General features: G+C 41.2%; 1 protein-coding gene across 22 annotated transcripts in view; it reads left to right on the top strand.

Moving 5' to 3' along the window:
* PDE10A (phosphodiesterase 10A) overlaps positions 1-12,568 on the top strand; it is a 186,784-nt gene that overhangs the window by 119,876 nt on the left and 54,340 nt on the right. For 20 of the 22 annotated variants that reach the window (XM_083434054.1, XM_083434053.1, XM_083434059.1 and 17 more), the window contains one exon: positions 11,687-11,815. Coding sequence is in view for 14 of the 22 variants with exons in the window: in XM_083434067.1 (XP_083290193.1) it covers positions 11,687-11,815 (129 nt within the window). In the remaining 8 variants the exon portion in view is untranslated. The remainder of the gene's footprint in view (positions 1-11,686; positions 11,816-12,568) is intronic. The other 2 variants (XM_083434055.1, XM_083434060.1) reach the window with 1 other exon arrangement.

The raw sequence follows: 12,568 nt of genomic DNA on the forward strand, positions 1-12,568 counted from the left end.
AGTGTTGTAGTTTGCGAACTTTCTTTGGAACCCGAATGTCCGACAGGGCTTCCATGGCTGTAACTTCATGTCCTTTTATAGAAGTAACTTTACTTCCCTCAATATTTCCCACTCTCAAATAGCTCTTTCAAGATTTCTCATGTGAAATGGAAATTATGAAAACAGATGGATAATGAGCTATGTTTAAATGAGTGTTATTTTTGGTATAATTTTTACATTGCCATTACAAAGTACCTTGAGAACAGTGAATTATGGCTTACTGAAAGAAAGAAAAAAGATACTAGGTAAGACGTGCATAATAATTACTTAGAGAAGAATGGAGAAAATTCTTGGATTCTTCTGGATAAATCAGCAACCCTTTCTTCCTTTACTGCTGGGGTGACACCCAGTGGACCAGGCTTGGCAGTCAGGTGAGGCTACCCACGTGTCAATCACCTGATGCCACAGTGATATCAGGTTTGAAATCAGACTGGGGATAAAGGCACAGTGCTTTGCAAGGCATGACATACAACTGGCCATTGGTGCTTGCAGAGCCTTGCGTGTGGCGCTTTGCAAGGCCTGAGGATCATATGATGTCAGGTGCAGGGCAGGTGGATGTGGCTTGGTCGATACTGCCTTGTATGCCAAATGGAGAGGCTTGATGGGATTAATTGGGCCTAAGGGCTGGTCTCCACCCCTGTTTTAATGTTTATGGCTGTGGAAAGAAGCAAAATCAAAGGGCATAATGGGTAGATGAAGCAGAGCCGTGAGAGATCTAACAAGAATGTCATGTACGTTGGAGACAGATGTCACTTTAGGAAGTTAGTAGAAGAAAACAGTATGAATAATGTTAAGCCTCTGTTTCTGACATGAAAATAGACTTGTACAGTCATACCTCAGGTTGAAGTTGCTTCAGGTTGAGTGTTTTCGGGTTGCGCTCCGCGGCGACCTGGAAGTAATGGAACGTGTTACTTCTGGGTTTCACCACTCGCGCATGCACAGACGCTCAAAATAACGTCATGCGCATGCGCAGAAGCGGCGAATCGTGAATCGCGCACACGCAGACGCGGGTTGCGTTCTGCTCTGGATGCGAACGGGGCTCCAGAACGGATCCCGTTCGCATCCAGAGGTACCACTGTATTCACAGCATGCTGAACTTCCTGAATTGTAGTCTATGGATTTAAAACCATTTAAGGAAGAGCTGCAGCATTGGAGGGAAACCTGCAGCTCATGGACCTAATTAGACCCATCAGAGGTTGGCCAGCCAGGCTGTTTAATAGCAATGATAACAATAATAACAGCAGTAGCAGCAGCAGCAGCAGCAGCAACAACAACAACAACAAATTATTTATATGCCGCCCATCTGACTGGTTTTCCCCAGCCACTCTGGGTGGCTTCCAACAAATCAAAACATCAAACATTAAAAACTTTCCTGTACAACTGTTTATGGCAATTGATGCCCAACTTTTCCAGACCTGTTGCCATATATGGCATGAGTTATGGGAAGGCTCAAATTGTGACGTGAGACTTTAAGCCAGGCTTCCTCAACCTTGGCCCTCCAGATGTGTTGAGACTACAATTCCCAGCATCCCTGACCACTGGTCCTGCTAGTTAGGGATCATAGGAGTTGTAGGCCAAAAACCTCTGGAGGGCCGAGGTTGAGGAAGCCTGCTTTAAGCTGTGTCTAAAAAGGAAAGAAGATTTAGGATGGATTGTTCCTGATTTTCTCTTTGAATTCAAGTCAGGGATACAAAGGAACCCGTTCCCTTTGCAGGCTTGAGTGGCATGGATTGAACCCACAGCTGCCTGCAGGGAAAGCTTGTGAGGGCTGCATGCAGCCCATATGTGCACTGCAGGGAGTTCTGTGCTATGCATTATTACCACACAGTTTCAAGTGTAATACACACTCATATGACCCTCGTGCAGAAAGCAGTTCTGGATCTAAAAAGCTGTTGACTTACACTCAGTACTCTGGTTAGGTAGGTGCAATGGGTAGTAGGTGCCAGATTCTGCCTATTCCCTCACCTTCCCTCTCTCAATTGGAGATAAAAGCTGCCAACATAGATGCAGCTGATCTTGTATTGGCGAGGGGAGCCCCTTGTAAGTGCATGAGCAGGTACTGTGCGCACACTTCTCCAGGTCCACTTTTTATGTTATGTTAGAAATGCGGTGTAAGCTGTGTATCCTCCCCTTCTATGCTGTTCTAAGCAGTCATGATCTGCCAGAATCTAACATTAACATGAGTGTTAGCCTGTATCAGTGAGAAAGGTGTCTGTGATATTTCAGCTATTATGTAAGGGAAGAGTGATAATACTGGTTTTATTTGAGTAATGGCTGTCTTTACTGAAAGGTATTAGCTTTAAAATTTAATACAGTGGTACCTTGGGTTACATATGCTTCAGGTTACATACGCTTCAGGTTACAGACTCCGCTAACCCAGAAATAGTACCTCGTGTTAAGAACTTTGCTTCAGAATGAGAACAGAAATCGTGCTCCAGCGGCGCAGCAACAGCAGGAGGCCCCATTAGCTAAAGTGGTGGTTCAAGTTAAGAACAGTTTCAGGTTAAGAACAGACCTCCAGAACAAATTAAGTTCTTAACCTGAGGTACCACTGTACTGTGATATCTGGCATTACCCATACTCAGAGTTGAGCTACTAAAATGGATGAACTTAAGTAACATAAGCATATTGATTTCAGCAGCTGATTTCAGCAGGTCTACTTGGAGTTTTAAAATCACCCATAATTACTGATGCTATTCAGCTCTTAAGTGCCACATCTAGGGGATGCAGTGATGATTCAATACAAATATGGCCTAATTATGTTTGCAACTGCATAAATATAACTGAGGTTTCATGGTATTTGCTGTTTCTTGCCTTATTTATGTGTGTTCATCTTTCAGAGTTGCATGGCCATCAGTAATTAAAAAACTTCAACAACCCTTTAAAAGATTCTGTAGTCCATAGCTGAACCATGATTTGAAAGTTTCTACTTATGTGCCCATTTCCGTAAATAATGAATTGAATTAGCATTCATATCTAGCTGTTACATACCTAGGCTGTAGTGATTAGCTCAGGGGCGGCTATACATTCTTTTGGGTCAAAGGCCACATTGAGGATTTGCCACCTCTCTGAGAACCACGTGCCAACCTGAGCCCAATTTATATGTGCACATGCACACTCAACCTCAGGGGGGACGGATGAACATGGACACACATGCACATACACAGAGCCTGCACATATTGACATACACACAGAACCTCTTCTGCCTCTGGCACATCATCATCACCAAGGTTTTGAGATAGGAAACAGAGGGATGCTCTTCTGCTTCTTAGATCTAAGAATGGTGCTGCAGCAGAAGCAGGAGGGACTCTTTTGCAAATGTAAGAAGCTCTGCTGTCAGGCTGTCGAAGATCTCTCCAAAACAGTGTGAGGACAACAGTGCCACCTGTTGTTAAAAAACAAAACCCTTTTTCTGAAAATGCAGCCAAATTACTGAAAGGCTTTGTTTGCCATCCAGAATCACCTGGGGAATCAAATTCAGCCTGCAGACCATAGGCTAGCCACCCCTGATTTAGCTCATGCATGAAATCACTAAAGTCAGCTGGGCACTCTTGAATATAACTGATAGCATGTGGGATAATATCCTTAATGTGGAATCTTTGTGTTGATGGAACAAGTTAGTTGGATACCATTCCTTGGACCTATTTTTCTGCAGTCTGGCAGGCTTAATCTACTGTTGAGGGGCTCCTATGCCTATATGTTTCCTCAGCTCTGTGCCTTGCTTGAAAGTTAAGGATGGTCATGCAAGGGGTTTTTAGCATACAGGTTTTTGTATGCGTGCACCATCCTCGGAATGTAACTCCTGTGCAAGATGCAATCGTACTACATCAGAAGAAATGTAACATCCTTGATGTTCAGTGAGCCCCTTGTATTGGTAAGAAATCGTTGTAAATTGAGCTCATTAATGTAATGCTACGTTGGTTTTTGTTTTTTCCTGGAACGATTAACTTACAAAATATTTTAGTGAAGAATTTAATTAGTGATTTTAAAAGTAGGATTATTTTCCCTTTATCGTCTAGTGTGTTAAATAACTTTATTTTGTAACCTAAGTGTTCTATATGTTCCCACAGGGTGCATCAATTTAATAGCCTTGGGTTTCATTTGCTCATTTTATATGAACTTAGCAAATGAGACTGCACTAGATCACATAAATAGGAGAGAACATTATGGTTTGAAACTGATTAAAACTGTATTTGGGATGCGCGGGTGGGAAATTAAAATAATTAATCCTGTGCTAACTGATTAAAAAGCCGGTAATGTCCATTGGTGGGAAATGGGTGAATGTCAAAACAGCAAAAATCTTAGATCATGAACTTTTTGAAATAACTAATGTTAATACAGTGGTACCTCGAGTTAAAAATGCCTCAGGTTACAAATGCTTCAGGTTACAAACTCCGCTAACCTGGAAGAGTTACGTCGAGTTGAGAACTTTGCCCCAGGATGAGAACAGAAATCATGTGCCAGCGGCGCAGCAGCAGCAAGAGGCCCCATTAGCAAAAGCATGCCTCTAGTTAAGAACAGTTTCAGGTTAAGAACAGATCTCCAGAACGAATTAAGTTCGTAACTAGAGGTACCACTGTATTTTAGTGTTCTGTGTATGGAGTGCTCATGGGCAAAGAGCAGTAAATGGTGCCTTTGAAAGTTTTTGTGGGCTAATATTTGGATATGCACAATTGAGCATGAAACTTTATTGCGTGTGGTTTCCTGTCAATCTTCTTCAGTAACAGCAAACCAGTGAATAGAGGGAGCTAATATATATCTGATTTATAAATCTGAAATTGCTGTCAAATGCATTTAACAAGAAGTTCAAATGATAATTTTGTTGCAATTGTGCTGAAGGAAGCCACTGGTTTTCTTTAGTCTAAGCAGGGAACAATCCATACAAACTTGAGGTCGGCTTCTCCTAATGCTTATGCAGAGTGATCATAATTAAGGCTGAACTTTATAATTTAGCCCACAGATTACATGTAATAACAGTAATCACAGGAAAAAAGATGTTGGTTTTGAAGGCTTAGATTATCATCTAACAGATGAAACATTTTCTTGGGAAGAAGTATCCATCTTCTTTCTAATCATGCCTCTTAATTAAAGGTTTCCCTTGCCTTGCTCTTATTTACTGTACTTCCTTATTTCCCTTTGAAAATAGTGGGAATGCAAAGATTGAAAGCAGGTAAAAGGAAACCTAACAAACAGGAAAAGCAGTTGTGAAATGGTATTGCCTTTTGGGTAGTAGATAAAAGATCTATATCAAGGTAGCATGTGACAAAGCATTATTTTTTAAAGGGGTTTTAAGACTATATGCTGCTCACCCTTCAGAACTTGAGGTCTCTCCAGTCCCTGAATACCCTGTCTGCTACAGGTAACTCACATCTTGGTTCCAGGGGTCCATGTTTGTATGCAAAAATGCATAAAGCCATGAACCCCTGGAACTGGCTCCTGTGCAATGTGCAGGACTGCCTATCTGGTTTAGGGAAGGTAGGGCTCTGCCAAGGTCCTAGAGTCCTCCTGTCTCCTTGCCCAAAGCCTAGTAGGTGCTTGCTCAGCTTTGGGAAAGAGAAGGGAGAAGTCTATGACCCTGCCAGAGCCCTTGCGCCTGATGCTCTGTTTACCTAGCTTTGGAAGGGCTGTGTGAGGCCTCTGAAATGCTGACAGAGCCCTTGCAGCATCTTCCCAAAGCCGGGTAAACCGTGATCACAACTTTGCGCATGTGGGATGGGGGAAATAGATAAACGGAGACTGGGTTTCCCCCCTCTCCATTTATTTATTTATTTCCTCCACCAACCACGCAATGCTGCAATCATGTAAATAAAACAAGCGTAAGACGCGAGTTACCTGTACTCCGCATGGGCAGTTGGAGAAGGTATAAGGCAGGCATAGGCAAACTCAGTCCTCCAGATGTTTTGGGACTACAACTCCCATCATCCCTAGCTAACAGGACCAGTGGTCAGGGATGATGGGAGTTGCAGTCCCAAAACATTTGGAGAGCCGAGTTTGCCTATGCCTGGTATAAGGGCTTTTTGGTGGGAAAACAAAGCTTGGATTCGATAGGAGAATAAATCAATTATATTCTCTGTAACTGAAAATGATACTTTCAATTTGTTTCCACTAAAACACATTCTGTTTATTAGTGGTTGACAGATTTTGTCCAAGCACAACTGTTAGGTACTGCTTAGGGCTTTTTTTGTGCTGTGCATTCTTCACTTAAATGGATTGTGATTCTTTATTTTATTTTATTTTTTAAAAAAAGGTCTGACTTGAAAAGGATATTATAAAATTACTGTTGAATTCTGATGTTTTGAACAAAGAAGGGATTCATTTAATGGGATTAGCTTCTAATCCGAATGAAGCAGTGTACACACATGCCATGGATGCCTTAAAAAATTACTACGAAAAGGGATTTCTTACCTGTGGATTTTGTCTTGATAAGAGGCAGGAAGGTATTCTGTTATGATTCACTCCTCTTGCATGGACCACAAAGGCATGGCCAGTCCTTCTGTCATCCCAATAAACTGCAGAATCCCCCCTTTTGCATGCTGAAACAGGAATTCACAGGGTAGGAATTTCCTGTTCCCAGGATATGCAGGACATTATTTAGCTCTTTGGGATGTACCATCCTGTCTCATAGTGGATAATTTTTTTTAAAAAACCGTATTGGAGCCTCATGTGGTTTCCCACTTCAGGGTGGGAAAAGCTTTCCCAGAATGTAAAGGCCAATTTAAGGTCACAGCCTTGCAATCAGTCTAGACTCTGAAGTAAGACTTATTAACAGGCAGTGCTTGGGGGTGGGGTGTAGGTTAGGATTAGTACAGTTGTGGATATCTGATTCTAACATTGGTTTTTAGAAACTCATATATTCATAGTTCTACAAAATTCATTTTTTAAAAATGATTTACAGTAATGCATCTTGATCTATTGTGCTCTAACATACTCAGGGGTTCTCTGTGAACATAAGAGCTGGGTGAACCTATGGATTGTGTTACTTGCAATGTAAACAGGACTGTGTTTTATGATGCTGTGCACTTCCAGTTTGTCTCTATTTTTGGGTGGGATCCAATTGGCCAGTTCAGGTTGCATAATTAAAGTTGGTTTGGAGCTCTTGCCCAGCCAACCAGTCCTGGCACCAGACTTTTGCAAGAAGGAAAGTGACAGGACATAGAAACTGGAAAGTGGGACAGCATCTGCTTGGTGTAATGTCACCTAACCTCCCTGCGAGCTAATCAGAATGAATGCTCAGTAAACACCCAATGTCCTCTAATCTCCCTGGAAACAATAAAACAAACTCTCTTGAATAAAACAATAAATAAATAAAACAAACTCTCTTGAAGCAATCCTGGGTGTTCTTAGCACTAGATTCCATCATTCAGCAGGAATATTAAATGGTGGTATACACATGCTTTGGCTATAACTTAAAAGCAGAAGAGATTTCACTTACATTTATATTCTGCTCCATAACCAAAGTTTCCCTGGCCATCTGACAATGATCAGTTAAAATATTCTAAAAATACAATTTAGAAATTTTAAAATGCAGAATGTGGCATTGAAAAGTATTAGGCAGCATAAGAATAAAACAATCCAATAGAATTATCAACCAGTGCAACAGATCTAAAAGCAAAAACATTTGACTGGATTCAACTAACCTGGCGTGTTGGTGAAAGCCAGCAGAAGGACTCCAGCTAGTGCACAAGAGCTCCCCCACCCCCAATGTTCCCTCCCAGAAGAAAATCTGCTCTGGAGGGTCAGGAGAACCAATAGAACAATGTGGGGGTGGAGAGGAGACATGGTTCTGTCTGACAAGCAGAAATGCATGCATTGATGAAAAAACCCTCTTAGTGCCATGTTGAATTTCATCCATTAAATGCTGCTAAAGAGCCATTAAAAATCTGCTTAGAATTCTGGGGAAATAAGAATGTCCTCATATCAAAAAGGATATAGTGGGCACCAAGGGAGCTTCTTTGAAGAGGACATTCCACCATCAGGGTGTTATAACCAACAAAGCCTTCTTCCTGGTAGCCAACTGCTTCACCTTATTTGGAGAGGGCACCTGGATAGGGCCTTCAGAGATGACCTCATTGTCTGCGTAGCTATATGTGGGAGGAGGTGATCTATCAGCAAATGATGCAGGACTTAACCAGCACCATGAACTGAGCCAAGAAACACTGGGAGGCAACTCTCGGAGGACAGGAGTAATGTCAGATCGCCCAGTCCCAGTTAACAAGCTTGCCACCCTATTTTGGACTGACAAAAAATTCTAGACTGTTTTTGAAGCCAGCTCCACACAAAGCGCATTGTAATAAAATATTAACAAGAAGGTAGCAAGAACATGGATAACTGGCAAGGCTATCTCTACCTAGTTAAGTGTGAAGTTTATGACCCAAAGCTGATAAAAGACACTGTGAGCTGGTAAGTCTATAATTCAAAGCTCACTAGGTAGGTAGCCTTAGGCAGACCATGTATCCCTGCACACGTGTAACTTGCTTACAGGCCATGTTCACAGACCAGAGTGGGGCCGCACCTTTAGTCTTACTCCTGACTTTGGATTTTTAAAAGTAAGCAAACATGCATTGTGAGCAATTGTCTGAATAGAATGGCAGAGTTGCAAGACGCTCCTTGTGCCTAGATGTTACTTCAGGATGGAATCTACACACATATAAACAATGCTGTGAAAATACTTTTTTAAAAAAAAAGTTTTGAAAAATACATTGAATTTGGCATAGCTCACTGTCGCCGTCTTGTGTCACATTTGTATATTGCACTTTACAACACATTTAAAACGTTTTATTTGCTGCTGTGTAGCTGAGTCCCCTGACACCCAGTTGTACTACACATGAGTAATGCATAAATAAGGTACATCTCTCAGCCACAATACCCCCATAAGAATAATACTGACTTTACAAGTCAGTTGTTATAAGGATTATGAGTGTATATGAAGTGTTTTGAATGCTTTAGAAGCATTACATAAAAATATTATTATTGTAGAAATAACGATGATGAAGGAATATTTTTTTATTATTTGTGCTAAAACAAATGTTTCTTATCCACGCATTCACAGTGAGAAGCAGTAGTTAAGGAGTTATTCTAATTAGTTCTGTCCCCAGCAGAACTAATTATCACTTTTGTATTCAGTGTGTTTTCTGTTTGTGAAAACATGCAACTTACTCCCTCTAGGCGATGTGCTGCACTTGTTTCCGACTCACCTTTGAAAAATATTTGTATCGTATTGCTCTTGCAACGTGAAGATAGGAAATGGATTTTTGCAGTGAAAAACTTGTAAGATCAGGAAAACCTTGCATGCTAAACTCAAAGTTATGAGGCGACCAGAGCTGCTTTTAAAAAAATTATTATTAAATGTAAGCTGTTGTTTTTCTAGTACAGTGTTTTGAAGATACTTGTTTTAGTCTCAGTGACTGTGATCCTGCATTATTATGCATAAACAGGACCGTGGACATCAATGGGCTTTAAGTAAGGGTAAGTGAGGACACAGAAATGACTCTGTCATGAATAATGACATTCTGTCATGTATGTTAACATTTTCTGTTTCAAATTCTAGCATGCCTGTCAGGCTGTTATTATTGCTTTCAGTTTATTTGTGTATTTGATTACTTCGGTACTCTCAGAACTGTGCTATTGTTTGCCGCTGTTACCCGCTCGTTATCTTTAAAGTGAGAGTCTTTATTTTCATGCTGTAGAACAGGGATAGGGAACTTGCAGCTTTCCTGATGCTGTAGGATGCTAACTCACATTTTGGCCAGTATGATGGGAGCAATAGCCTCAAAACATCTGGAGATTTCCCATTCCTGCTGTACAAGTTGCAGACAGACATACTTGCTGGTTTGTCTATTCAAAGCAGGCAAGAAACATTCCTAGTACAAACTTGTTTAGTACCAATTTCTTTAAGTTTGGTATGCTTCAGATGTTGTTGGGACTACAACTCCCATCAGCCACAGTCATCATGACCAGTGGTCATGGATGATGGGAGCTGTGGTTCAACAATATCAACAATCAAGCAGGGATGAATCGTGGCACACAAAACAGGTGGAGCAGCTTTAGGAGGTTTGTCAGTACTCGCATGCAAGATTTTTGCCTTGTGTTTGAAACTTATGAAGGGAGCTTTTTGGCCATTTTTCTCTGGGAATAAATACTGTTGGAACTAGCACCTCTGTCTTTGTGTAATGACTAGAAGATGTGTGAGGCTAGGTCAAGCTTGAATTATGCTGGCAGAGATTTGTTGCCCTGTTTCATTTTTGGAACTTGTGGGAAAGTCACATTTGAACCATTGAAGAGCAACAACGGTTCAAGCTCAGAATTGGGCCATGTCTGCTTAAGTAGCCAACTACATGTGTACCGTTTGCAGGCTTTATTTGTTTTTGCCAATTGTAATTCCAATGGAGTGAATCTGGTGACATTGCAGTGGGACATGGTATATTTTCATTAAGTACAATTCCTTTCCTTTGAAAAAAAATAATCACAATACCTCCTTTATAAGATTCCACTTTCTCTTTCCTTTCAGTGCAATAACTTGAGGTCTATGGTTATATCCAAATCTTAACTACTCTGCTTGTGTGTATGTGCATACTTGTCTCTATTCGTATGCGTATGCTTTTCTTTGGAAGAAGAAATATATTTGGAAATAGCTCCTATTTTGTTTTGTTTTATGAGATGAATAGGGTACTTTCCAGGTCATGACCTTGCACTGTGCTGCTGAGAGGAGTCCTGGTACACACCATCATTCAGTTGCTATCACACAGTGCTATCTGGCAATGGCAATTTCTTCGCTCTTCGCTCCCCCCGCCCACCACTTAGCAGTAGAGACTTGTGTATTGCTTTCAACCCATGTGCATCCACTATTGCTTCTTAGATCTATATCAATGGATAGCACACACGCAGGTGAGGTGGGGTGGGAATAGGGCTGCCATACATCCGGAATTTCTTGGACATAACTGGAACACAGCAGTTGGAAACAGTGTCCGGGCAGAAATTGCTTAAATGTGTGGGGAAATTTGGCAACCCTCATCGGAAGCTCAACACCTTGTGTCCTGATTTTCACTTTTTGAAATATAGCAAATGTCTGGTAATCTTTATTTTTAGATCCACCCCCCCCCCCAGATTTTTCATGTGCCATCTGAAACTTGTTCAGACACATGTATCTGAAATCACTGAAGCGTTGCTTTGTCAACTCAGTGCAATGTTTCCTCAAAAGTCTGTTTCTACTTTAACAAAACGCACACTAATTAATGCATGTTTACATTAATTAAAGTTGTTGCTTTAATTATTTTTTTAAAAAATCCATTTAGTTACTTGTCTACTTGGCTCTCTTTCAAGGTCCTCCAGACACTTGGCCCTTCATATTTACACATTGGTTTTCATTTGCCAGTGGCTCAGCAACTGTTTGCCTACCTTTAGCTTTCTGCTCTTGGGTTGATTTCATAGTGGTCAGTTAGTGGACTTTCATGCAATTTGTTACTTGCAGACTGCAGGCCTCCATTATATCTTTCTGTTATCACCTTTTGAATTATTGCAAAGTTTTCAGGCCAGGTGATTCTGATGTACATGGCACAACAGAGCTCATTCCTGATTGTCTTTTTTGTTATTTCCATAACATTTCTCATTAAAATAGTCATAGTATAAACAGCAATGTTCTCTTTTTCAGGTTTGACAGATGAAAAAGTGAAGGCCTATCTTTCTCTCCATCCCCAGGTACTGGATGAATTTGTGTCAGAAAGTGTAAGTGCTGAAACAGTGGAAAAATGGCTGAGAAGGAAACACAACACAGAGGAAGGTAATATCTCAGTAACTTTTGGAATCATTCTCCTGATGATTGGGCTGATTCTGGAATTGTATTTCCATACATTTTTGAACATGCAGTAGTAGGAATAGAATCATAGAATTATGGAGTTGGAAGGGACCCCAGGGGTCATTTAGTCCAGCCCCCTGCAATGCAGGAAACTCAGCTAAAGCACCCATGACAGATGACCATCCAACCTCTGCTTAAAAACCTCCAAGGAAGGAGAGTAAGTATGTCTTCTCCTCCTCCTTTCTGAGAAGTTATTTTGACTTACAAGCACAGCCATAAATCAACGGAGTTGGGCTTCCTTGTGCCTCTAGTGGGCAAAGGCAGGAGTAGCTATTACAAGGAGATAGGCTGTCCCCTCTTCAGTTTTTTGCTCTTGCCTCGATAAAGCAGTCGCATTGCCTTTGGCTCTTCTTATTTCATCATCTTGGGTTAGCTTATTCTTCCTCACTTCACTCTTTAACCCTCTTATTATTCTTATTCTTATTTCTTTAAAAAAGAATAATTCTAGATCTCTCTTCCCCCTTTCCTGTTTCCCCTCTTCAGAAGAGGGAGAAGCAGGCAGCTTGCCTGGGGCGTTTACTCCTGGCTACAATTTTTATCTGATTTCACCGATCATGGCTGTGGGCTGAGCTTGGCAGCAGCTACGATGCTAGAAAGCTTCCTGGAAGCTCTGCAAGTGGCTGTGGCAGTGCTTGCCCCCACCCTGGAAATCAGAGCAGCCCTTTGCAGCTTTGGTTA

Source organism: Podarcis tiliguerta, assembly GCF_965153285.1.
Source record: "Podarcis tiliguerta genome assembly, chromosome: 3".
Classification (NCBI taxonomy): Eukaryota; Metazoa; Chordata; class Lepidosauria; order Squamata; family Lacertidae; genus Podarcis; species Podarcis tiliguerta.